Source organism: Peromyscus maniculatus, chromosome 1 (genome assembly GCF_049852395.1).
Source record: "Peromyscus maniculatus bairdii isolate BWxNUB_F1_BW_parent chromosome 1, HU_Pman_BW_mat_3.1, whole genome shotgun sequence".
NCBI lineage: Eukaryota > Metazoa > Chordata > Mammalia > Rodentia > Cricetidae > Peromyscus > Peromyscus maniculatus.
Genome location: NC_134852.1, coordinates 158,925,174 through 158,952,446, shown reverse-complemented (window position 1 = coordinate 158,952,446; position 27,273 = coordinate 158,925,174). Strand labels below are relative to the sequence as shown.

At 47.5% G+C, this 27,273-nt stretch overlaps 1 protein-coding gene across 5 annotated transcripts; it reads right to left on the bottom strand.

Annotated features, from left to right (window-relative positions):
- Positions 1-369: 369 nt before the first annotated feature.
- Batf2 (basic leucine zipper ATF-like transcription factor 2) lies at positions 370-26,395 on the bottom strand. 5 transcript variants are annotated; one of them, XM_076557846.1, is made up of 5 exons: positions 25,543-26,394; positions 10,065-10,308; positions 9,452-9,646; positions 4,913-5,017; positions 372-2,113 (listed from the first exon to the last, which is right to left on the bottom strand). In XM_076557846.1, exons 3-5 carry the CDS (start codon positions 9,638-9,640, stop codon positions 1,424-1,426), a joined length of 984 nt encoding a protein of 327 aa, XP_076413961.1. In that variant the 5' UTR covers positions 9,641-9,646; positions 10,065-10,308; positions 25,543-26,394; the 3' UTR covers positions 372-1,423. The 5 variants fall into 5 exon arrangements, with proteins under 5 accessions (XP_076413970.1, XP_076413961.1, XP_076413969.1 ...); XM_076557854.1 differs by having other exon boundaries at positions 373-2,113; positions 10,225-10,308; XM_076557855.1 differs by having other exon boundaries at positions 370-2,110; positions 9,452-10,308; positions 25,543-26,395.
- Positions 26,396-27,273: the final 878 nt, after the last annotated feature.

The following is a 27,273-nucleotide window of genomic DNA, read 5'->3' as shown; positions in this document are numbered from 1 at the left end:
TCAGCTCACCAGCCTTAAATGGCAAGTCAGTGCCTTTGCCATCTGGCTGGCCCTCCAAAATATTCTCTATTCTTCGAAGCTCTTCAGTAGTCGTCAAATGAGCAGTGATCTAAACGCAGTCCTTTCACATTTGAGCAGAAGAGGGAGGATAGCCTTCCGAGCCCTTGACTAGAAGCATATGCCAGCCCTTCTGCTCGAGGTCTGCACTCAGAGTGCAGGGAAGAAACAGCCATGGTGGTCCACGTCTGTCATCTTAGCACGAGGGATGCTGAAGCTCACAGACTGATGCAAGTTCAAGGCTAACCTGGACTACATAGTGAGTTCCTGGGCAAGTCTGCACCACCCAGTGAGAACTCTGATGACTGATATGCCTGAGAAAATCCATCTCATCTCTATTTTGCTGTCTTGTTTTTGCTTCCAACGTGTGTGTGTGTGTGTGTGTGTGTGTGTGTGTGTGTGTGTGTGTAGGTGGTTTTTCTGTCCCACATGCCTATTCCCAAATATCCGGTAGCTGCTTCCCAAATAATTGACTCGGAGGCTTAATATAAATTATAAACACTTGGCCAATAGCTCAGGCTTGTTACTAACTAGCTCTTACAACTTAACCTATTTCTATGTATGTGCTGCCCTGAGGCTCACGGCTTTTACCTCTATCCCATTTTGTGTGTCTGACTCATTCATTCTCCGACTGGCTGGTGCCCCTCTGACTCTACCCTTCCTCATCCCATCATTCTCAGTTTGGCTTTCCCACCAAAATTTATCCCATTCAGCTATTGGCCAGCCAATTTTGTTTATTAAACCAATCATAGTGACATATGTACAGAAAGATTATTCCACCGCATATGTTTATATAATATATATAATCAACAGAGTGTAACCAATTTTCAACAACCCAGAAAAACAAAGGGGCCTGGGAAATACTTTTATTTTTAGCATCACAAGTGCTGAGAGGTGTGTTCCGATCCTGGAGTGAGTCCACTTCTGACACACCGTCTCACTCAGTTCCGTGTGTGAAACCCTCGCGAAGAGCTCGAGGCACTTTGGGGTGCTGGGTGGGAATGACCGCCCTTTGGGAGCTGATAACCCTGCAGAGCTCCCCTACTCTCTTAGCTGTCATGGCCCCAGTCCCAAGAGCCATGAAGGAGCCTCTTTAGGGGAGCCCGAGGGTAACGGGACCTGGTACTGTCCAGGGCTGGAAGAGCCACCAAGAAAGACACAGGCAGTATTGCAGCCAGGTTCAAGGTTCTTGCGTCTGCCCCGCCCCCATCATCTTTTCCAGTAGCCTCCGCTGAGGGAGAGGACGGCTTTGCTTGGTCCACAGCAGTATGCACGCACTCGGTGACTCAAGCAGAAATGGAGGCGCTGCCTGCGTGCTGAGGCTGCTTCAGGAACTCAGGGAAGGCAGCCCAGCTCTAGGGACAGGCTAGAAGAGGACTTTTGCAGAAGAGAGCAGCGGGAAGGTCACGAGGGGGTGTGGACTAGGGTCCGCAGACAGCTTCTGCCAGTCTGCCGAGGAGCCAGACAGTGCAGGCAAGCGCTCTGTGTTCTGCGGACACTCTGGTCCCAGAGCAGCTGGAGCGCTGGAGGAGGATGCCAGCTTCCTGCTGGTGGGATGCTCCAGCCTGAGGGGCTGAGGAGAGCCCAGCTGGCCTGGGGGGCTGGGCATGAGGGCATCAGACTTAGAGAAAGACCCCAGCAGGCTGGAGCCAGGGGGTGATGCGGACAGTACAGGGCTGGGGCACAGCTGGGCTAGAGGGGCCCTCATCATGAGAGGGTCAAAGGACAGCGAGGGCAGTGGGGAAGGGCGGAGGCCAGGGGACTCATGGAAGCACGGACTTGGAGAGAGTTGCTGGGCTGGGGGAGAGGAGCCAGGAGTCTGGAACAGGCCCGGCTCTTCCTGGCAGCCACGGTATCCATGGGAGGCAGGTTGTCCGGGGAGTTGCTCGGCCTGGGCTGGGCATCCAGAGGGCAGCGGAGCGGGGCAGGAGCCACCGTCCACTCGGCACAGGCGTTCATGCAGATGCAGTGTCCGGCCCCACCGTGCCAGCTCAGCCTGCAAGGCCTGGATCTCCTTCCGAAGGGCGTGGTTGTGTTTCTCCAAGGACTCGTGCTGCTGAGAGAGAAGCAAGTGGCAGGGAGAGATGTCAGGACCGGGACCCTGAGCTGGGGTCTTGCTCTCTGCCCACTACGGGTCCTCTGAGGAGCACCACTTCTTACCCAGGATCTGTCCCCCACTTCCGTCACTTCATTGGCCCATTCAGTGACTGGGTCTGGTTTGATGGATTTGAACTGTATCTCTGATTGGTTGGGGAGGGGGCACTGTAAGCAAATGAGGTGCCAGGAAGACATTGGGGATCTTCTATTGTTCTCTGCCTTCTATATCCTTAAGTCTGGATCTCCTGCCTAAACCTGGAGCGGGACATTTTGGTCAGCAGGCTCCTGGGATGTGCCTGTTCGTGCCTCTAATGCTGCAGTTCAGGCACAGGTGGCCATGCCCAGCATCTAAGATGGTTAGGTTTGAACTCAAACCCTCATGCTCGCACAGCAATTACCTACTACGGCATCTCCCAGTAGAAATATCCATTCTGGGGCCGTAGAGAGGGCTCCGCAGGTAAGAGCAGATGCTGCCAGGTCCGAGGACCTGAGTTCAATCTCTAAGACCCACACAGTGGAAGAAGAGAACTGACCCCTGGAAGTTGTCTTTGACCCCCACACTTGCACCGTGGTGTGGATGTGCCCCTGCACACATAAATAAAATGCACTTGAAATTTCTGTAAAGGAAAAAGCAGTGTCCTTTCCATCTGCAGAACCCGTTGTGCAAGTGGTGCTCAGACCTAGCATAACTGCCTGGCCAGTCACCCAAGGTTCCTCTATAACACTGGGACATTCATCTTTAGCCTGCAGGCATCGAAGATCTGACAGAATTTTCTGGGGAGCAGGAATTTTGAAGGACTGTCCTCCTTATCTTGGCAAAGTTTGGCAGTCACTTTCTTTTGTGTCCTGCTTGTCCATTTGGACAGCATACTGTCAGCACTCAAGGCAAGGACAGTTTCCTGCCCAGTGGCTAATTTCTGCCACAAAGAAAGTAAACTCCGGAGCTGGAGAGATGACTCAGAGGTTAAGAGCACTGACTGCTCTTCCAGAGGTCCTGAGTTGAATTCCCAGAAACCACATGGTGGCTCACAACCATCCATAATGAGATCTGGTGCCCTCTTCTGGTCTGCAGTCATACATGCTGTATACATAATAAATAAATAAATCTTTAAGAAAAAGAAAATAAACTCCATATGGAGTTTCTTTGATGCCCATCATCTTCTTTGAAGTAGATTGGTGCTGCCAGATATGTCTCATTGTCATAAAAAAAAAAAAAACCTTATGGGGCTGGAGAGATGGCTCAGAGATTAAGAGCACTGACTGCTCTTCCAGAGGTCCCGAGTTCAATTCCCAGCAACCACATGGTGGCTCACAACCATCCGTAATGAGATCTGGTGCCCTCTTTTGGTGTGCAGACATACATACAAACAGAACACTGTATACATAATAAATAAATAAACCTTAAAAAAAACTATGTTATTAAAACATTTTAAATGCCATATTCTGTAGCTCTCTGAAGTGTTTGAAGACCACCTGTCTATCTAAAAGATATCTCTGTTTGACCTTGAAAACATATCTAACATGACTACCAGTTTGATTGTAATAGGTGACTAACTACTAACGTGCATTTCCTTATTATCCTCAATAGTTTGTAATAGTAACTTTCAAGGACTATAAATTTATATTACATTGTTAAATAAGCTGCATAGGTGCAATACCTTAAACAAGAGTAGAAAGGTAGGTACAGTAGGTTCTAACAAAAATAACCTTAAATTTGTGTCAATATATAAAAATATCTTAAACAAGAGTAGAAACAGGGCTGGAGAGATAGCTCAGCAGTTAGGAGCACTGGCTGGTCTTCCAGAGGACTTGGGTTCAATTCCCAGCACCCACGTGGCAGCTCACAACTGTCTGTAACTCCAGTTCCAGGGGATCCATCTCCCTCACACAGACACACATGCAGGCAAAACAAGAATGCACATAAAACAAAAATAAATAATTAAAAAAAGAGTAGAAATATATATTCAGTATAACAAAAATAACTTCATATTTGTATCAATATACAAAAATCCATAGCAGTGAAAAATATTTAAGATTAGTAGTTTTTTATCTAAAAGTAGATTTAATAAACTATTCACATGTTATTGGATTCAAGGCAACGGTGTGGATAAAGCATGGAATGATGGCCGTGGTGAGGGATGGACTGATCCACTCATGGGTTAATGGTTATGTTTCTGGCATACTCCTTCTTCACCATGTCATGTCTTCACTTTCCCGTGACTCCCCAAGAGGTTCTCACTAGATGCTGGGCAGATGCTGGCTCATGCTCTGGACGTTGCAGAAGAAACTCTTCTGGGTCTAGAGAGATGGCTCATTGGTTAAGAGCACTGGCTGCTCTTCCAGAGGGACAGGCTCCATTCTCAGCACCTACATGGGGGCTCACAACCATCTGCAACTCTAGTCCCAGGGGATCTGCTGTCCTCTTCCGTCCTCCAGAACATGACACACATGTTGTGCACAGACATATATGCAGGCAAAATATTCATACCCATACATACAAAATAAAACAAACTTTTAGCGGGGTAGTGGTGACATACCCCTTTAATCCCAACACTCGGGAGGCAGAGGAGGTGGATCTCTGAGTTTGAGGCCAGCTTGGTCTACAGAGTGAGTTCTAGGACAGCCAGGGCTACACAGAGAAACCCTGTCTCAAAAAAAACAAAACAAAACAAAACAGAAACAATAACAACAAATAAGGTAAACTTTAAAAAAGAAGAGAGCTCTTTTCTCTACAGGAACCAACAGAGGGCATCCCTACCTGGTGCAGGGCATCTGCCTTGTCGGTGTGCTTCTGTCGGCTGCGCTGCGCAGCCAGCCGGTTCTTCTGCTTCTTCTTCAGCTGCTTCTGACACTCCTCAGGGTCCTATGAGGCATGAGGCAGAGAGTTCTGGGGTCCTGGCAGTGGCTTGGCCCCTCTACCCTGATCAGCTGTCTTTCTCAAGTCTAGTCCTTGAGAACCCCTATTCTCCCAAAATGTTTCCTCCCATGGTGCCTACAGCCCCCTTACCCCCAAGACACTTCAGTCCTTACTGTAAACCCAACCTTATCCAGTGTCCAGCTCACAGCTTACATAAGTTAGAAGGCTGGGATTCAAACCCAGAACATAGCAACCTCAAACACACATTCTCAAAAGCCAGCATTGACTCTTCTGAGTACAACAGAGGCACATGGTGCTGCCCCAAATGTCCACAGAGAGTGGAGGAGAGAAGTTGGGAGCAGACACACCAGTGAGCTGCCATTTCTATAATCCAAGGATTGATCTTCCTGGCCAAGAGCTCCACAAAGACAGCGTCAGGGCCTGATATGGTTCCATGTGCTCGTGCCCACCTCAGTCCCAAAGTACTGGTATTCACTTATTCAAAGAACATTTATGTACCACAAAAAAAGAACATTAATTTTTTAATGAGTGTGTGTGTGTGTGTGTGTGTGTGTGTGTGTGTGTGTGTGTATAGACACACAAGTGTATAGAAGCCAGAAAGTCAACTTTAGGTATCATTCATGCTCAGAAGCCCTCCACCTTATTTTCATTTTAAAAGTCATGTGCATATGTATGTGGTGACATGGATGTGTATGTGAGTGTAGGTACCCTTGGAGGCCAGAAGAAGGTGTTGAATCCCCTGGAGCTGGAGTCACAGGTGGTTTGGTTGTGAGCTGCCCCATGTAGATTCTGGGAACCAAACTCAGGTCCTCTCTAAGAGCAGTAAGTGCTCCCTAAGCAATGAGCCTCTCTCCAGCCCCCGTCTTATTTTGTGAGGCAGTCTCTCACTGGCCTGGTCTCACCACTGCCTGGTCATCACACAGAGACCTGCGTCTTTCCTCCCCCAGTGCCTGACACCACAGCAGACTTTTTAAACAGATGCTAGGGACCAAACCCAGGTCTTCAGACTCCCAAGGCAAGTACTTCACCGACTACGCCGTCCCCTCACCCTTTCAGCAAACATTTATTAAGCACTTACTGTGTACCAGGCACTAATCTAGGAGGGCACAGAAGTGGGAAGAAAAAAACAAACCAGCCGGGCGGTGGTGGCACATGCCTTTAATCCCAGCACTCGGGAGGCAGAGCCAGGCAGATCTCTGTGAGTTCAAGGCCAGCCTGGTCTACAAAGCTAGTTCTAGGACAGCCAGGGCTGTTACACAGAGAAACCCTGTCTCGAAGAAAACAAAACAAAAAGCAAAGCAAAACAGGCAAAATGGCCAGATGTGGTGGTGTCTGTTTATAATTCCGACAGAAGGATTAGGTCAAGGCCAGGCTTGGCTACATAGTGAGTTCAAGGCTAGGATGAAATACATGAGACTTTTTCTCAAACAAACAATAAAGAAGGTAGGAATACAGCTTAGTGGGGAGTATTTGCCTAGCTTAGAAAAGGTGGCAAAACGCCATGCTCACGCTGAAATGGAGCGGCTGCCGAGAATGAATGAATGGAGAGTCTGCCTGACAGAGGCGGGGACTGTGGCTGAGAGCTCTGAGCCGTCCAACCCTGGGGACCACGGGACTTAAATGGAACCTGTGCCTCTGTCACTCTATCCCAGGCAGGACCCCAGCCACCCTGCCGAGGACTCTGCACACTCCTTGCTTTGTGGCTGCCAGTGGCTATATTCTCCTCAGGGCAAACTTCAGAGCCCAGAGGACCAGAAGACTAGAGGCTGGGGAGAGAGTCAGTGAGGAAAGAAGGAAGCTTCGATCTGAGGAACTGAGGAGAGAAGGGGAGGGTCTGGAAAACGCAGCAGCAAGGTGAGAGCAAATGGAACAAGAGTAATCAGGTCTGCAGAGTCCAAGTTGAAAGCTGGAGGCTGGTCTGCAGTGTGAGAGCTGGGAAGGCCTCATTCCGATCCCCAGGAGGAACTGAACCCAGAGATGGGAGTGTGGAGCCCAGTCCCAGGTCACACAGACCATGGTGTCACACAGACCGTGGTGTGGAGCTGGGACCGGAGCTCCTCACTGCATCCTTCCTCGTCTGAGCCCAGGGACCCGTGGCCGCTTTCTCTCCGTGTGTTTCTTTCCTGGTCCCCTGTACTCACTGGCCCAGGCAGCAGCGCACCGCTCCCACAGAGTTGCATGGCTTAGGCAGGGGAGCAGAGGTTCAATCCGGTCCTGGGTGTCCCTCAGCAGCCTTGCCCTCCCAGTGCCCTCTGGAGGCCCAAGGAAGTGGTGGCTCTTTAAATTCCCAGTGACCACTCCGCCCCCACACACCCAGTTTCAGTTTCTCCTAAAGCCACCGGCTGCCCAGAATCCTTGGCTCTTGCTTGCTCACGTGGCTGGAACTTCCTAACGTGAACGGCCTTCCGGTTGGCCCTTTCTCTGGAAGAAGGATGGTGGACGGTAGACAGGAGGAACAAGGCAGTACCCTGGGGAGGGCTGGCAGGCTGCCAGGAGCAGAACTGAGAGGAAAAGCGGGGTTGCGGGTGGGGTGCTTGGGGGTGCATGAAGGAGCCCCCATAATCTTTTGGGGAGCCCTCGGTTCACAGTCCACACTGGAGCTGTGCAGCTTTGAGAAGATGACTCATCTTCTCTGAACTTTAGTTTCTTCATCTGTAAAGGATGTGGTAGGATGGAACAAATTCCCAGACTTGGGGCTGGGTGTGGTCAGTGCCCTGCTTGCACTACAGAAGCAGAGGCAGGAGGATCACCCATGAGTTTGAGGCCAACCTGGGCTACATAGTAAAAGTTCCCAGGCTTGACAAAGGAACTGAGACAATGCAACCACTCTGAAATCTCTGAGACCAATGTGGCAGGCATGACTGCAAAAATAAACAGTCAGGGCTGGCATGGTGTGCACACCTTTAGATTCCAGAGCCAGGAGGGTGTCTATGAGTTAGAGGCTATCAAGTTACAGGACAGCCAGTACTAAACAATCCTAGCATTTGGGAAATGGAGGCAAGAGGATCAGAAGTTCAAGTTCATTTATAGGTACACAGAGAGTTGGAGGCTAGCCTGGACTATAAGTGGTGGTGTCTCTTAATAAATAGGTAAATAAATAAAAATAGAAGAGAACTACAATTGATTAGCAATGTCTGCCATGCCATGATTGATTAGTGATGTCTGTAATGACCAGAGCTATGGAGCACAACAATCCTTTGCCATATCTAGAACTGGTCCCGAAGCCAGCCTGGGCTTTATAGTTGGAAATCCTGACTGAGCCCTGGTGCTCTGCCCACCAAGTTTACAGTGGGAAGCTTCACTGTGCTCATCCCTTTTCTGGGGATGATAAAATCAGTCCTAGTTTACAGAGCTGTTTGAGGGGAAGAACAAGATGAGAAGAAAGCCCTTCCCCTATCATAAAGTACTGCCAGCTAGGTACATTCCCTCTTCTGAAACTTGTAATGAATCTGGATTCTAGGATCACTGATGTGTGCTCATAATTAAAACTGTCTGGGTAGGTGAGATTAGATATGACAGCCGGACCCTGTCACCTTGCTTCTGAGAGTCCTGGGGGCAGAGGCTGAAATGGGGTAACCCCATACAATGAGGCTGCTCATTTCTTGAAACTATTTTTGTTTCCCAGACATCAGAAGACTAGGACAGCTGGCTTGAGGCACGCACCTGAGGGGCTCATTAAGCCAGTCTGTGAACTCCATTGGGGAACAGTCAGGGCTTGGGCATGATGTCACTCCAAAAAAAAAAACCACCTATGGGGGAGGCTAGGGCCTAGTGTCCCTACTTCAGCCTGTAGATCTAACTAGATCTAGACTCCCTTGACCGCCTAGACCAGGGGCGACCAGGGGCTTCCAGTAGAGGGTGGGCAGTCTACAGGAGTGTGTGTGTCCCCTCCTCCCGCCCCCCTTCCCGGGAAAGCCTCCCAGAGGAAGAGGAAAGGGAGGTGTTTATGGCTTGATCTCCAGGAAAAGGGAGAGGGTGTGGCAGGCAGGGAGGGGTTCAAGGTAATAATTAACCCTAAATGGTCCTGCAAGGCTTCCCTGAGAGGTGGATGGACTCCCAGGCCAGTGGGGCCACACACTCTGACCCCTCACTTGGAAAGTGCCCTCATCACCTCACACCAACACAATACTGTAGCCTGGGTGGCTTAAACGTTTATTTCCCATAGCTTTGGAGGCAGAAAAGCCCAAAGATGCAGCAGATTCAGCTTCTGCAGAGAGTTGACAGGGTCTCATTTTGTAGCCCAGGCTAAACTTAAACTCACAGAGAAGCTTCTTCTGTCTTAGCCTCCAGAACACTGGCATTACACGTGTGTGTGGTACCAAGTTCGACAGTCTTATGGTAGGACAGGTTCTCACTAGGTAGCCCTGGCTGTAGACCAAGTTGGCTTCACACCTCCTGCCTCTGCCTAGTGCCCCATACCTGGTGGCTGCTGCCGCCGCCGCCACTTCCTTCTCCTCCTCTTCCTCTTCCTCCTCCTCCTCCTCCTCCTCCTCCCTCTTCTTTTTTTTGAGACAGGGTCTTATATAGTCCAGGCATGCCTTCTGGGATTGCGTTGTAGCAATCCGGCCTCCGCCTCCTGGTGGTGGGACTACAGGTGTGTGACACCATACCTAACTGAAGGACAGGTATTTAAAACATGAGTTTGGCAAGAACATAGACATTCAGAACATTCCCCAAGGGGAGGAACAGAATACCCAGAGAGTTAAGGTCACCTACCCCAGGGAGGCAGAGATGGAAGCAGAACAGAATCTCTCCCTCTTCCAAGCCCTTAATCCTCTCCACTGAGCTCTTGGGGGCCTATTAATCTGGCAGTCCTGGGAGGTGGAAGCTGGAGGGTCTCGGGTCTGATACCTGAGGTCCAAAGCGAGTGGCTGTCTTGCTCTATGATGTGGTCCCTGTACCTCCACCTAACAAACGCTCTGTTGGCACCTGAATGAACTAAAGCCCACTTGGCTGGACTCTGTACACCCAGGATCTCCAAAATTTTCCTCAGAAAAGAAACTTTGGGAAGACTCACTCCCATAAGACCTACCCTAGAAACCTGGAGGACTCTGCTAGCCAAGCTCCTCAATCTGCTTGTGTGGAAACTGAGGCACAGGGAAGGAAAGGATCATTTGGTAGAGTCCAGGATGTGTTGATGCTTGGTCCCAATGCCCTCCCACACCTCCTGGGGTTGGAACAGATGCTCAGACCTCCAGCTGTGCAGGGATGAGGATCTCTTGGTTTAAATCTTCCCAGTATGTGAATCCTTTGTTTTAGGCCTGGCCTCCTCAGCCCTTGAAGTGAACAGAAGAAAATGGGGCTGAGGTGGGCTGACTTCTCGTGTAGAAGAAGGACTTGCTGAGAGCTCACCCCAGCTGCTCACACCCCGTAACTGAAGAGTGTGTGGGGCACTCCTGCGGAGGGGGCCAGGGAAGGCAACAGCAGTTTGGGATGTACATCAGAGGGCAAGCAGGTTCTCGCCAGGTCTGAAATCTGTCCTGGACCAGTCACTGCACTAACTTCTGTGTCTCCTCTGTAAAATGGGCTAATAAGGGTTTGATGAAGCAGAAATGTAAAAGGCCTACCTAGCATGTTACACAGCAGACCGTAAGTCAAACTTTTGGGGAATATTTTTGGGTTTTGCTTTTTTTATAACCAACAATCTTTTACGTGTGTGTGTGTGTGTGTGTGTGTGTGTGTGTGTGTGTGTGTGTGTGTGTGTTTTCAGACAAAGTTTCTCTGTATAGCCCTGACTGTGCTGGAACTCACTCTGTAGACCAGGCTGGCCTTAAAACTCACAGCAATCCCCCTGCCTCTGCCTCTTGAGTGTGGGGATTAAAGACGTGTGCCACCACTGCCCAGCAGAATATCATTTTCATACTCTCTCTCTCTCTCTCTCTCTCTCTCTCTCTCTCTCTCTCTCTCTCTCTGTGTGTGTGTGTGTGTGTGTGTGTGTGTGTTGTTCTAGCTGCCTGAAACTCATTACTTAGAATTTGTGGGAGATCCTCCTGTTTTCTGTGTAGCCAGACTTTTCTTTGGGCCACCAGCTCACAAAAAAATGACACAGAGACTTATTATTAATTATGAAAGCTCGGCCTACAGCTTAGGGTTGTTTCTAACTAGCTCTTATGACTTTAAATCAACCCATTTATATTCATCTACATGCTGCCATGTGGCTCATGACATTACCTCTCCTCCTTCATGTCTTGCTCCCTCTGTGTCCAGCTAGTGACTGCCCCCTCTTCTTCCCAGAGCTCTCTCTGTCCAGAAGTCCCTGCTATACCCCTGGCTTAGCTATTGGCCGTTCAGCTCTTTATGAATCCGGTCACAGTGACACATCTTCACAGTGGAAAGGAATATTCCACAGCACTTCTGTCTTTTCCGTCATTCTTTAAGTTTGAGACAGGGTCTCACGCTGTAGCCTGGAACTTACAATGTAGACTAGGCTGACTCAGACTCACAGAGATCTGTCCACCTCTGCCTATCGAATGCTGATGCTAAAGGTATGTACCACCATGCCCAAAACTTAGCGCCATCTTTCAACCTAGCTATAAATAACCTAGTGGACTAGGGAAGTAGAGGCAGACGGATCAGGAGTTCAAGGTTATTTTCAGCTACATAGTGAACAAGAATATTTGGCCCTCTTTTTTAGCATAACTTTTTTATTGATTCTTTAGGAATTTCATATCACGCATCTCAATCCCACTCATTCTCTAGTTCTTCCACCCTTGTAACCCCTCCACCACCACCAAAAATTAAAAAAAAAAAATTGTTTGTTTGTTTTGTTTTTCAAGACAGGGTTTCTCACTGGGCGGTGGTGGCGCACGCCTTTAATCTCAGCACTCCGGAGGCAGAGGCAGGTGGGTCTCTGTGAGTTCAAGGCCAGCCTGGGCTTCAGAGTGAGTTCCAGGAAAGGTGCAAAGCTACACAGAGAAACCTTGTCTCGAAAAACCAAAAGAAAAAAATGTAAGCCATCTCACCCGCCCTCTGGACAGCTACCTCTCTCCACTGCAGCCTCCTCTCACACTGTCATGGCTGCCGCAGCTCCATGACATGTACCGCTCTGCTCTTCTGTCTTTCCTGCCTCTCCGTCATGAAGCTGTGGTGTGTCGAGCCCTGAGCCCTTTTGCCCCAAACACCTTTACTTGCAAACGTTCGCTGCGATGAGTCACTGTCTGGTTCAAGGTCACCAGCACACCATCCATCCTGGACCCTCACCGAGACTCCCCTCCGATTTCCTGCTGTTGCCCCAGTCATGGAGATCCACGGGACCAGATCCGTCACAGTCTGGCAGCTCACAGGTGGGGTAGATGGTGGGGTGGGTCAGCGGCAGCTGGTGAGGGCGTGGGGCCAGCTCAGACATCAACATGGTTTCAGGCTGCAGCCCAGACCACAGACATCGACACAGATCCTGGCTTCAGCAGGACCACAGGCCCAGACATGGCCCTCAGGTGGGAGCAAAGGCCTCTCACATCAGCCTGTTCCTCACCAGTTCCGCTCCCTCCACAGCACACAAACCACTCTGCTTCTCTTTCTCCCCAGTCTCTCTACTACGTAATTGCTCATCATAGTGGCACCTGCCCGCCTATGAAAAGAGGCAGGTGGGCCTCTTGGCTCTCTTTTTTAATATAACTTTTTTTGAGATTATAATTACATCATTTCCCTCTCCCCTCACCTCCCTCCAAACATTTTCATGTATCCCCCTTGCTCTCTTTCAGATTTATAGTCTTTTCCTTAATTGTTGTTACACACACACACACTTAACTTGATGATTCTGTATAATGTTACTTGCATGTAAATGACTTCAGGGTTGACCTCTTGGTATTGAATAAACAATTGGTGTGTTCTCCATCTGTTGCAAAGAATGTTCTTGGTGAGGGGTGAGCACTACACTTACCTGCACAGTCCCTGGGGAATGGTGGCCGACCCTCTTGATTTGTGAATTTTGTAGGTCTCCTGGTCAAAAGAACAGTGAATCTTTTTTGCAGGTCACCTCACAATGCTCACAAAGAAGCACATTGGACTTTCAACGGAGGGACTCAGTGGATATCTAATTGTTTTTGTTCATGTCATGCCAGCTTGGATTTCCTTCTCTGCCATCACCATCACCATCACTAGCCAAGAGTGGTGACTCACACCTATAATCCCATAACTCTTGATGCTGAGGCAGGAGGATCAGTGGTAACAGGGATAGAGACACAGCTCCATGCCACTGCCTCTGAAGCCTGATAAGTTCCTTTAATCTTTTAGGGACCTCTACTCAGGTAAAACCAGGCCATTGGTTTCAAAACAGAAAAAGTTTCATGACTAGCCATTATGAAGCAGAGTTGAGATTTATTAAAGATAATTTACTGTTGTGAGATATTTAATTACACTGTGTAAAAGATATGTCACTGTGATTTTGGTTGAATAAAAAGCTATGAATGGCCAATAGCTAAGCAGGATTTCCAGGCACAGAGGACTCTGGGAAGAAGAAGGGCGGAGATGAGAGAGAGAGAGAGACGCAGGAAAGCAGGATGGACAGTACATAGATGAGGTAAACGAGCCTCAGGGCAGCACACAGATGAATAGAAATGGTTAATTTAAGTTGTAAGAGCTAGCTAAAAAGAAGTCTAAGCTACTGGCCAAGCTTTCATAATTAATAATAAATCTCCATGTCATTATTGGGGAGCCAACGGTCCCGACCAAAAAGTCAGCCCACAATTTACAGCTGGTGAGGCTCAGAGGGTAAAGGGGGCTGGCTACCAAGCCTGATGACCTGAGTTCAATCCCCAAGACCCACATGGTAGAAAGAGAAAACCAGTTCCACCAAGTTGTTCTCTGACCTCCACATGCGTACTGTGCCCTGGCATGTACACCCCTGTAGTTTGACTTTCTTGTCAGGCTTTCTTGGACTGCTAGCCCACAAATAAGGACAGAGACCTCTTATTAATTATGAAAGCTCGGCCTTAGCTTAGGCTTGTCCCCCAACCAGCTCTGATAACTCAAATGAACCTGCTTCTATTAACCTATGTTCTGCCATGTGGCTCGGTTACCTCTCCTCTGTACTGTATGTTCAACCTGTTCTGAGTCTTGCTGGAGTCTACTCCTTTCCAAGAGTCCTCTCTCTCTCTCTCTCTCTCTCTCTCTCTCTCTCTCTCTCTCTCTCTCTCTCTCTCTCTCTCTCTCTCTCTCTCTCTCCTGGAAGTCCCGCCTATTCTCTCCTACTTGGCTATTGGCCATTTAACACTTTATTAAACCAATCAGAAGGTACCTTAGGCAGAGACACATCTTTACAGTGTAAATAAACGCTCCACAACACACTCACCTGCAAATATTCATATACACAATAAATACGTTTTAACAAGATTTTATTTAGAGATTTGTCTGTATGTGTACTAGCATGATTTTATATGTACCATGTGTGTGTGCATGGGTGTCCTCAAAAGCCAGATGAGTGGAGTCACAGGCAGTTGTGAGTCACCTTCTGTGGTGCTGGGGATCAACCTGTCCTCTGCAAGCGCAGTAATTGCTCTTGAGTGCTGAGCCATCTCTCCAGGCCCACAGCAAATGTTTATGTTGTTCTTGCTTCTCAGCTGGCAATGAAGCTTCAACCAGAGTCCAGGGTTCAGTCACCTTTCCCTTCCCTCTAATAATTTTCTTTCCAGGCTGCCTGAGAAGATAGTCACAAGTTCCTAGATCCCCCAACTTTTGCCCACCCCACCTCCATTTTTCCAGGGTACAAGAACAGAAAGGATATACATATTTAATGAAGAGGCCCTCAAACCCACTTGGTGCCTGGCTTCATTTCCCATGCAGGGCCTCCTTAGCAGGCTGCCCACAAGAGGCAGCAACTTAGTGGCCCCAGGAGGGGGAGACCCCTAATCTTTCTCAGTAGGCATGACAATATCTCCAGGCTCTTCATTCCTGGTCTGACTCAAGTCTCCTGGGTATTCCTAATACCCTTGAGCTGGGCAAAGCCAGGGTCCCAGGCTCACTTGGTGGCAGGTAGTGGGGTCAACCTTATCTGAACCTAAGGGACTAGGAGTGAGGCAGGGACAACTCCCAAGGCCATTAGGGTGCTGCTGTCAGAAGAAGGGCACATGGCAGAGTGCCTCCTGGGCTCAGATCAATCCAATATGAAAAGTCTAAAAGTCTAGGTTGTCCTTCCCTCTCCCAAGTCACCTTGCCAGGGAGGAACAGACTCTCTTTGTTGTTTGAAATTGGGCCTTATATACCCCCAGGGTGACCTCAAATTCCCTATGCAGCTAAAGAGGACCTTGAATTCTTTTAACGCGTGTTTTGCTTACAGATAAGTCTGTGTACCCTTGCATGTCTGGGGCCCAAGAAGGTCAGAAGAGATGGTTGTGAGGCACCATGTGGGTGCTGGGAATTGAACCCAGTGCTCTCAACTACTGAGCTATCTCTCCAGCCCAAGCCTTTGAATTCTTGACCTTCCTCCCAAATGCTAGGAGGCCTGTGCTACCTGCCCTTGCAGGGACTTTTATTCCTACTCATCTCTTTGCATTCCTTCCCAGCAGCTAGAATCGGGAAGCAAGGTCCTGAGAGCCACCTACACACGGAAAGGCAAAGGCTTGCCGAAGGGACTGGGGAAGTGGCTCTTGGGGGACCCAGCCCAGGAAGGACGCTTTCAGTTCCAGCACAGCTAATGAGAAGGTCTCCCAAGGGGCAGGTGACTGCACCTGGAATTCTATGACATCACCACAGTCATCAGTCCTTTCCTGGTGGTGGGTTGTGCCATTGAGAGGAAGTGGGAGATGACACATGCCAGCTCTCAGCTCTCTGTGGAGCCCTCTGAGGTCTGGGAAGTATTGCCTGCGCTTTGCTCCGCTTTCCTTAAGCCGCATGCATTTCCAGGAAGCTAGCTCACTGAACTCCTGGAGGAGAGCAGGAAGTATAAACAGTAAACAACAGGGCTGAGGAGGCGTGGCTGGGACCCCTGCTCCTAGATTCTCCCAAAGCCTTTGTGACCTTGGCCAAGGCCTGGTTTTTTCCGGACCTCGGTTTCCTTGTCTACAAAATGAAAACCCTCTCTTTGTGAGAGCTATCATCATGACTGAAGCTACATATGGACAGAGGTCACTAGTGAGCTCAGGAAGGGTGAGTCCCCTTGTTCTTGTCCTTTGAGAGCAGCCAGCAAGGGTCAAGGAGCAAGCACCAGAGACCTGGCTGGGCTGGAGCAGAGTGAAGACTGCCCATCCCAGAGAGGCCAGCACCTCACAGGCCCCAACCCAAGAGGCTGCCTTTGGCCAACTCAGCACCTTGGATGGTGCCAAGAGGGTAGGGATGGACCTGGGACCACCTGAGCTAGGCAAGTGGACAGGTGACCACAACCAGAGCACTCGAAAACTTGTCTATCCAGCCTCCTGGCTTTCTAACTGGGGGAAACTGAGGCTCAGTAAGAAGAGAGGATATAGTAAAAGTCAAAATGGCAAAACCAAGGAGACTCAGGTTCTGCCAGTCACAGCGTGTGTGTGTGTGTGTGTGTGTGTGTGTGTGTGTGTGTGTGTGTGTGTGCATGCTCCTGTATGTGCATATATGTGGAGGTCAGAGGGCAACCTCTGTGTCTTTCTTAGTCCTCTCTACCTTGTTGGGCTTTTCCTCTGTCTCTCTGCCCTCTCTCCCGCTCCCCATCGTGTGTGCATGTGCCCTATACGTGCAGGTGCTTGTGGAGCTGGAGTTCCAGGTGGTGGTGAGCCACCCAGCATGGGTGCTGGGGACCAAGCTCGGGCTCACTGCAGGTGCAGTAAACACCCCTAACCATTGTGCCATTGTGCCATTGTCCCAGCCTCTCGACCTGGACTTTTAGGACAGGTCTCTCATTGAGTCTGGACTTCATCCATTAGGCTCAGCTAGATGAGCAGCAGGCCTCTGGATGGGTGGCACCAGGCTCTGTGGTGTTTCATGTTTGCTTTGGGTTTTAGCTGTGGCTGTGGGGATCCAATCCAGTCCTCACGCTTGCACTGCGGGCATTGTGCTGTCCCCAGCCCCCACATGCTCTCCTCTTGCTCTGCACTGACCCAGCCCTCCCTGTCCCATTGCTATCTCCTGTTCTCATCACTAGCGCACAAACCTTCCGTCCTTATCCTTATTACTCAGCAAACACTCTGAACATCTACTACATGGCAGGTCCTGTCCTAGGCGACTGGAAACATCTGTTTAAGAAAAATTCAAGGTGATGCTTGGCTACATAGGAATTTGAAGCCGGACTGGGCAACATGAAACTCTGTCTTAAAACAACAAAACAGGCTGGACGGTGGTGGCGCACGCCTTTAATTCCAGAACTCGAGAGGCAGAGGCAGGTGGATCTCTATGAGTCCGGGGCCAGCCTGGTCTACAGATCGAGTTCCAGGACAATCAGGGCCACACAAAGAAACCCTGTCTTTAAAAAACAAGCAAACAGACAAAACAATAACAAAATCAGAAGGGGCCGGAGCTATGCCTCAGCAGTTAAAAGCACTTGGGGCACTTCCAGAGGACCTGAGTTTAGTTTCTAACACCCACATAGGGCAGCTCACAACTGCCTATAACTCCTGCTCCAGAGGACTCAATACCCTCTTCTGACTTACACAGGTACCAGGTACACACACATGGTGCACAGACATATAAAAAGGCAAACAACATAAATAAATAAATAAATAAATAAATAAATAAATAAATAAATAAATAAATAAATAAATAAAAAAATAAATAAATAAAGCAAAACATACACATAAAATAAAGAGTAATTAAAATTTTTTTTTTTTTTGTTTTTTGAGCAAGGTCTCATTATGTGGCTCTTACTCTCCTGGAAATCTCTCTGAGGACCAGGCTGCTCTCAAATTCACAGAGATCTGCCTGCCTCTGCCTCCCAAATGTTGGGATTAGAGGTGTGTACCACCACACCCAGCTAAAATAATTTTTAATGGAGTCTTGTTGGGCTTATTGTTCTTACTGTTTTTGGATGAGTCTGGTTCTCCTGCAGCCTAAACTGACCTGTCCCTTCCAACTTTGCCAGGCAGTTGACAACGACTTTGAACTTATTTATTTTGTATGTTCTAGATGGGGTTCTTCCGTGCAGCCCTGACTGTCCCAGAACTCAATTGACCTTGAACTCTTGATTCTCCTGCCTGCATTTCCCAACTACTAGGATTACAGGTTTATATTACCATTCCCAACTATTTTAATTAAGCTATTGCTAGACTAATTGCTTGATTGCTTGTGGTGCTGGAACTTACCCCTGGGTCTTGTGCATGCCATGTAATAACTCTATCACTGAGCTAAAGTCCCAGCCAATCTCTGCACAAGAACATAGAGTTTTAGACACTGGACATTTGAGCAAAGAAAGAAAGGGGAGGCTTTGGGTGGCCAGCAGCAAAGGAGGGTAGTGGTACTCCAAGCCCAGGTGGGATTAACGTGGAGGGGGGCAGTAGACCAGGACTGATCCAAGGGACCAAACATTCAAGCTCTAGCAGACATGCTTAAGTTCTGGAGATACCAACTGCCAAAGTTAAAAGAACCCTGTTACTGGGGATGTCTTTCTGTATGCTGTGAATGTGTGTTGCTCTGATTTGGTTGATAAACAAAACGCTGATTGGCCAGTAGCCAGGCAGGAAGTATAGTATAGGCAGGAAAGCAGAGAGGAGAATTCTGGGAAGAGGAAGGCTGAGTCAGGAGTTGCCAGACAGACACAGAGGAAGCAAGATGTGAAGGCAGAACTGAGAAAAGGCACCAAGCCACATGGCTAAACATAAGTAAGAATTATGGGTTAATTTAACTGTAAGAGCTCGTCAAGAGTTAGCCTGAGCTAATGGCCAAGCAGTTTTAATTAATATAAGCCTGTGTGTGTTTACTTGGGTCCAAGTGGTCGCAGGGCCGTGGGTGCTGGGCAGGACTAGAAAAACTTCAGCTACACCCCGTGGAGCCAGGCATGGTGGGCACCCCTGCAATCCTGACACTCAGGAGGCTGTGCCAAGAGGATTGAAGGCCATAAGGTCAAGGACAGCCTAGGCTGCATGCAAGATCCTGTCTCAAAGAAACAACAGCGCAGAGGAAGCAGCCAGGGCTGCCCTGCTTTCCAGGTGAACGAAGGCTGTGTGGGTGGAGACAAGAGCGGCCTCGTCCCTCAGCCAAGTGAGGCCCAGCGAGGATGGACACCTGGAAACACAGCCATTCCTGCTCTCAGTCATCAGCTGGCCCTCAGGAATCACATGCCAACTGAGACGCTGTGACAACTTCGTTTGGGGGAGATGCTGTGGTCATTTTTCTTTCTTTAATAGCATTCTCTGTTTGGGGTTTGGGTTTTTTCTTTTTCTTTCTTTCTTTTCTTTTCTTTTTCTTTCTTTTTTTTTTTTTTTTTTGGTTGTTTCGGTTTTCAAGACAGGGTTTCTCTGGGTAGCCATGGCTGTCCTGTAACTCACTCTGTAGATCAGGCTGGCCTCCAACTCAAGAATGCCAAGATTAAAGGAATGCATAGCCACACCCTGATGGTTTTTTTCTTTTTAAAGACAGAGTCTATGTGGCCTTGGCTGTCCTGGAACTCCCTGTGTAGACTGGACTGACCTTGAACTCACAGAGATCTTCCTGACTGCCTCTCAAGTGCTGAGCCTAAAGGTGTGGGTCACCATACCCAGTATGCTTTGTTTGTTTTGAGACAGGGTCTCACTCTATAGCCCAAGCTAAGCTGGAACTCACTATGTAGCTCAAGCTGGCCTCACACTGGTGTCAATCCTCCTGCCTCTGCCTCCTGAGTGCTAGGATTACAGGTATGATGGGTACTACCCCTCTACAGTCCTGCTCCAAAGGGATCCTCAGGCACCAGATGAAGTGAGCATGAAAGTGGAAATGCTGAGTTCCGAGTACTTCCCAACGCCCAAGGTCCAAGGTCCGGGTGCAGCCTGAGGATGGCATGTGCCAGCAGTGACTGACTGGGGGAGTAACCACTCCTTCGTCACCTGCAAGTGGGATGGGACGATGCTTGTTCCGCCCACATGAGGCAGCTGGGCCGAGACCTGTAATGAAGATGTTTGGGTGCTCTGACCTGTCTTCTGAAGTACCTGACTGAGTCCCGCATGGTGCACACACCCACTGACCAGTCAGGGACAAACACCTGGACAGGGTTTGCCCTAGGACATTGGAGACTCCCTCGGAGATGAGTGGGAGTCTAAAAGCAGGCCAGGACAGAACTAGTCTGTTCACAGTTACCATTTCAATATTTAGATTACACATTCTACCTTCCGGTTCTTGGCTATTTAACAGGACAAAATCTATATTTGAGTATGCTGCCACCAAGTGCTGGCTGGTGCCACAGTTGTGGGCATGTGACATGAACAATGACACTAGCATCTCATGCCTTACAAGAGCGAAAATCAGGTTTTCTTCCTTTCTCATCACTCCCTTCCTTACTTTGGTGGTGCTGGTGGCTGAACAGAAGGCCTTGATCTAGGACCACGGCCACTGTGCAAGCCTGTCCCCAGCCCCTGTACCTTTAAATAAGCTAATGTAGGGAGAGCTGCTGCCGAGCTGCAGCTGGTTTGATGTGTGTGTGTGTGTGTGTGTGTGTGTGTGTGTGTGTGTGTTAGCACCTGGCTTTGATCTGCCTTTTGTGACTGCTACCTTTTGTCTCCAGTACCTTCTTCCATTTGAAACATGTCAATCTTGTCTAGCGTTTCCGAGGAGTGCAAAGCCTGTGCAGTACTTGGTTGGGGAGGACTTGGCAAACCAATAGGTCTCCTGAGAATTGAGACTCTGCATTGGCATGGTCTCGTTGGAGAACTTAGAGAAGAGGTTTGGGTGGAGGAGACTGACTTGCTAAAGATGGGAACTGGGTAACAATAAAAGCCCTTTGCTAAGAGACAGTGAGTCAATCTGCCAGAGCTGATCCCCTTGCAGCTGAAAAGGCTAAAAATTTCATCCTTAGAGGGCATCTGTGTCTTCTTTCCATGTACCCGTGTGTTGTAGAGTATTATTTTAAGGTGTGTTACTTTTGTTTATGTTGTATTTGTTTAACTCTGTGAAGCTGTGTTACTTTGCCTGTCTAAAACACCTGGTGGTCTAATAAAGAGCTGAATGGCCAATAGCAAGGTAGGAGAAAGGATGGGCAGGACTGCCAGGCAGAGAGGATAAATAGGAGGGGAAATCTGAGAGGGGAGGACATCGGGGGCCAGTCACCCAGCTACTCAGCAAGCCACGGACTAAGAGTGAGATTCACAGAAGTAAGAGGACAGGAAAAGCCCCAAGGCTTTATAGATAGATGGGTTAATTTAAGAAAAGCTAGCTAGCAACAAACCAAGCTAAGGCTGAGCATTTACAATTAAGAATAAGCCTCTGGCCAGGCGGTGGTGGCCCACGCCTTTAATCCTAGCACTCGGGAGGCAAAGGCAGGCGGATCTCTGTGAGTTCAAGGGCAGCCTGGGCTACAGAATGAGTTCCAGGGAAGGTGCAAAGCTACACAGAGAAACCCTGTCTCAGACAACCAAAAAAAAAAAAAAAAAAAAAAAAAGAATAAGCCTCTGTGTGTGATTTATTTGGGAACTGGACCCTCTAAAAGAGCCAAGAAACAAACAACATTTTGGCATACCGACATGGTGCTCAAATATCCCCAGGGCCTAAGAAAACTAAAAAAAAAAAAAAAAAGGGGGGGATAGGGCTCCTTTAAGAGTTCCAGCCCAACAGTTTCTGCCAGTCAATGAGCCCCTGAGCAGATAGTATGTTAAGTAGGAAGAAAAAACTAAGTAAAAACACCTGCCACAGTGCAAGCACACTCTAGAGCTCTAGGAGGGTTGAAGGCAATTCCTGGTGAGACAAACCACTGACCAGCCTCAAGTTCCATGCTTGGTTTTTTGTTTTTTTTGTTTTTGTTTTTTTTTTTTTGGTTTTTCGAGACAGGGTTTCTCTGTGTAGCTTTGAAGCCTGTCCTGGAACTTGCTCAGTAGACCAGGCTGGCCTTGAACTCACAGAGTTCCTCCTGCCTCTGCCTCTCTAGTGCTGGGATTAAAGGTGTAACCACCACCGCCAGCCCATGCTTGGTTTTCACAACCCAAGCAGTGGGCAGAGCCAGCTGAAAGTCCCTCTCAGAGGATCCAGGTGTAGGTTAGCAATTTAAAGGTTCATTCGCAGTTTAAAGGTTTGTTCATAAGGTCAAAAAACGTGGAAGATATGCAATAATAGAGGTCCAGGCAGAAAAACCTCTAAATAGGTTACAGTGTGTTTAACAATGTACGTAGGCTTAAGAAATGAAAAGGTATAGTCATAGAAAGAAATGAATAGTTTAAAAATAATAATAAAGTCTTTAAAGAGAGAGTAAAAGTAATATAAAAGAAAAAAGTCATGTGAGATGGGAAATACACAGGGAATTGGATCCTGTTTGTTATTGTGTTGAGTTTGAAGGTTTTGGTTGTTGAAAAGCAAAGGAAAGCTGCAAAGAGACCTGGAATTGAAAGAGGGACTGTTGAAATAAATCAGCCTGTATACTTTAGGAATGCCTTATTTTTTAAAAGTCAAAAAATATGTATTTGTCAAATGGAAATCAAAAATACTTTGGAGTTTTGTTCTCACAGGAGACGAGACGCTGTGGATTCCTTCAGGGTTAATATGGATTAGATTTGATCAGGCAAGACCTCCTGAAACTTGACACGTGATATCTATCAGCAAAGGTTACTGCTGGTCTTCACAGGACTTGGTCATTATTTCAAAATTTTCACTCTGGGACCCTAAAGATACTTTGTCCAGAAAACAGGAAGCAATTTGGAGAACATGATGTCCATGTTCCTAAGAGGGGTGTGGGAGGCTTTTGGTTATTTGGTGGGTTATGGATGTTGGTTTTCATTTAAGAGAATATAGAATATTGATACAAATTTAAAGTTATTTTTTTTTACACTGTATATATGTTACACTCTTATTTAAAGGATTTTTGTATATTGGTAAAAATTTAAGGTTATTTTTGTTACAACATATTGTATGTATGTTTCTATTTTTGTTTGAAGTATTGTACCTATGCAGTTCATTTGGAAATGTGGGATAACATTCTAATTTTTTTTTTTTTTTTTTTTGGTTTTTCGAGACAGGGTTTCTCTGTGTAGCTTTGCGCCTTTCCTGGGACTCACTTGGTAGCCCAGGCTGGCCTCGAACTCACAGAGATCCTCCTGGCTCTGCCTCCCGAGTGCTGGGATTAAAGGCGTGCGCCACCACCGCCCGGCAACATTCTAATTTTTGAAAGCTATTATTATAAACTATATAGGATAATCATGAAACATAGGTTAGTGGTTAGTCATTTGTAACAATCAAAATTGTAGATATGTTAGGTATGCTTTTCAGGTCATATAGAGATATATTTTAGATAGACAGATGGTCTTCAAACCTTTCAAAGATCTACAGAATATAGTATTGGAGAAATTATTTTGGCCACTCCACGTAGTTAAAAGGATATTTATTTAATGGCGTAACTCACAAATTAAGTAATGGGTAGGTCGCAGGGTCTGGGGAAGGTGTAATGCAGTCCAGCGGTGTTCTCCGGAGCTCTGCACAGTCAATCTCCACCGGTCAGCGTTCAGGCACCGAGAGAGCGCCCAGAGAGAGCGCTGGCCCATCCAGCTCTCGGGTCCCCAGGCGCCTCCCCTCGCCCCGCCTCGTAGGTGTGACAGTTGCCAGAGTCTCAATGGGGGTTGGAACTTCCAGAACCAAGCTGGAATGGCTACCCACTACAATATAGCATTGTAAATGTTTTGTTAACTTAGGGCTTTTCATGACAATGAGAAACGTCTGCTCCTGGTAGCATGAATTTACTTCAGAGATGATGGGCATCAAAGAAACTCCTTATGGAGATTGCTTTCAATGTGGCAAGGCTAGTCATTTGGGCAAGAAGCTGATCTTGCCTGGACTGACTGACAGTATGTTATATAAACTGAACATGCAGGACCCCCAGAAAGTGACCACTGAATTTTGCCAAAACAAGGCATGATGGTCCTTCAGGGTTCCTGCTTCACAGAAGAAACCGCTCAATATTCTGCAGAACACACAGGAAAGTGACTGATGAATTTGCCAAAACAAGGCAGGACAGTTCAAAATTCCTGCCAGATATTCTGGACCTGTAGGCTGAAGATGGATGTCCCAACGTCGCAGAGGAACTTTGGGTGACTGTCCAGGCAACCAAATGTCTCTGCTTTCTGGGTCTTTGTGGAGTTGAAGACTAGAGAGTTACAGTTGCAATTTTCGTTAGTTATGACAGAAAGTAAATTATGTCTAAAACTTTAGAGTCACTCAGATAGATGAAGGGTGGAATGCTTTCTCTGAATTTGCTAAATGTAAATAAAGTGAATATTATAAATTAATTTTTATTTGATAACTTTTTTGTATGCAGTTATACTATGTTAAAGTTAAAAACCTTTCTTTTTATTTAGACAAAAAGGGGAAATGTTGTAAAATATTATTTTAAGGTGTGTTACTTTTGTTTATGCTGTATTTGTTTAATTCTGTGGAGCTGTGTTACTTTGCCTGTCTAAAACACCTGATGGTCTAAAGAAGAAGTGAACGGCCAATACCAGGGCAGGAGAATGGATAGGTGGGGCTGGCGGGCAGAGTGAACATATAGAAGGAGAAATCTGGGAGGGGAGATATAGTGGCCAGAAAAGGAGAAGAAGGACATCAGGGGCCAGCCACCCAGCTACTCAGCAAGCCACAGACTGAGATTTATAGAAGTAAGAGAACAGGAAGAGCCCCAAGGCCAAAGATAGATGGGTTAATTTAAGAAAAGCTAGCTATCAACAAACCAAGCTAAGGCCGAGCATTTACAATTAAGAATAAGCCTCACCTGGGCCTTTAATCCCAACACTCAGGAGGCAGAGCCAGGCGGATCTCTGTGAGTTCGAGGCCAGCCTGGTCTACAGATTTAGTTCCAGGAAAGGCGCAAAGCTTCACAGAGAAACCCATATCTTGAAAAACAAACAAACAAAAAGAATAAGCTTCGATGTGTGATTTACTTGAGAGCTGGGTGGCGGGCCCCTGAAAAGAGGCAAGAAACAAACAATAATACTCATGTTGTATATACCCAATATATAACAAGCTAATATGAGTATTACAGTTCTCCCAAGTACTAACAAGCTTGACTCTGGTTAGCTTCCAAGTTCAGAAGAGATCAGACGTTCAGGGAGGTATGGCTGTAGATAGCATTATAGTTCTAACAAACAGAAAATTTATCTAAGGTTGCCTTAAAAATAAATGTTTAGATATTAAAAATGAGTAAAAATATTTCAATATACTTCAATAGTGCTTAATGATTAGCAATTTTCTTTTTTCTCTTTTTCTTTCTTTCTTTCTTTTTCTTTTTGGTTTTTCGAGACAGGGTTTCTCGGTGTAGTTTTTTTTTTTTTTTGGTGCCTATCCTAGATCTCACTCTGTATACACAGTTGGCCTCAAACTCACAGAGATCCGCCTAGCTCTGCCTCCTGAGTGCTGGGATTAAAGGTGTGTGCCCAACAGCTTTCTTTTTTCTTAATGGCAGTTTTCTTTTTTCTTAAGTGATTGGTTTATTGTTATGTTCATTGGTGTTTTACCTGCATGTATGTCCTGTGAGTGTGTTGGGTCCCCTGGAACTGGAGTTACAGACAGCTGTGAGCTGCCATGTGGGTGCTGGGAATTGAAGCTGGTCTTCTGGAAGAGCAGACAGTACTCTTAACTATGGAGCCATCTCTCTAGCCCAGCAATTTTCATTTAAACAGGTGTCCTTGAGTCCTAGTAGTTTCCATTTCTGTTCCAGAATAAAAAGTTTGGTTATGGTCACTCTGACTTCAAAGATAACAGGGGAGTAGAGCAGCTCTTTGAAAGGTGACACCTGCTTTATTTATTTATAGTTTTGGGAGGAAGTCTCATGCTGTCGTCCTGCCAGTCCTGAAGTCCGGGTTCAAGCCCCCTGCTAGCCCCAGCAGGCCCTTGAACTGCTGATTCAAGACACTCCAGCCTCAGCAAGCACCAGCCACTGCATCCAGCAAAAGTCTGGCTACGTTGTTTCCTTTGGGTAAACTGAGCCCTGCACAGAGCCTCGGGACTACTTAGCTACACAAAACAACAACAAAAGGGATTGGAGAGACGGTGGATCAGTAAACAGCTCCATTCTCAGCACCGGCCTGGTGGATCACAGTTAACCATAACTCCACTTCCAGGGGCTCCAATGCCCTCTTCTGGCCCCAAGTGGTACCAGGCACTCACGTGGTGCCCAGACAAGCATGCAAGCAAATATTTATACACATATAAATGAAACAGGAGCCGGGCATGGTGGCGCACGCCTTTAATCCCAGCACTTGGGAGGCAGAGGTAGGTGGATCTCTGTGAGTTCGAGGCCAGCCTGGGCTACCAAGTGAGCTCCAGGAAAGGCGCAATGCTACACAGAGAAACCCTGTCTCGAGAAAAAAAAAAAAAAAAAAAAAAAAACATATAAATGAAACAGTAAATTAAAACAAAGCAAACCCCACAAACAATGGGTGAGATACAGTGGACCAGCCCATAATCCCAGCACTTGGGAAGTGGGAAGAGGATCAAGAGTTCTTCACTATCCTTAGCTGCATAGTGAGTTTAAGGCCAGCCTTTAAATTGTCCTCTGACCTCCAGTTGTATGAGCAAGGGTGAGCAAGGGCGCGCGCGCACGCGCGCGCACACACACACACACACACACACAATTTACAGACAATATTTTTTTTTTTTGAGACAGTATCTCACTATATGTAGCCCTGGCTGGCCTGAAACTTGATATGTAGACCAGGCTGGCCTCATCTACTTGCCTCTGACTCCCAGGTGCTGGGATTAAAAGTGTGTGCCACCACCAGCATTCAGGAGTCTTTGAGTTCGAGGCCATCCTGGTCTATAGATCGAGTTCCAAGACAGCCAGGGCTACACAGAAAAACCCTGTCTCCAAAAACAAAACAAAAAGAACTCTTGGGCAAAATCATTCAAAATCATGCCAGCAGGTGGGCTTCAGGTTTTTAAAAATCTGTTTGTTTTTTGAAACAGGGTCTCTCTACATAGCACTGGTTGTCCTGGAACTTCTTATGTAGACCAGGCTGGCCTTGAATTCAGAGATCCGCCCGGCTCTGCCTCCCTAGTGCTGGGATTAAAGGCATGCGCCACCACCGACCGGATAGCCCCCAGTTTTATCCGAACGTTGGAATGGAGCTTCTCAACCTGATAGCTTCCTAGACCGGCCAATCCTTTGTGCAGGTCTGATCGCTGCATTGCGGGAAACTTAGAGCTTTAAATGTCACTGAAACAACCCAAAGGAGCCCTCATTGCCC

Coding starts and splice junctions, on each gene's coding strand:
- Batf2 (XM_076557846.1), bottom strand. CDS start 9,640: ATGGTGTCACACACCTGTAGTCCCACCACCAGGAGGCGGAGGCCGGAT. Junction 5,018..9,451: donor GCGGCGGCAGCAGCCACCAG/GTATGGGGCACT, acceptor CATGCCTCATAG/GACCCTGAGGAGTGTCAGAA. Junction 2,114..4,912: donor AGGCAGATGCCCTGCACCAG/GTAGGGATGCCC, acceptor CTTCTCTCTCAG/CAGCACGAGTCCTTGGAGAA.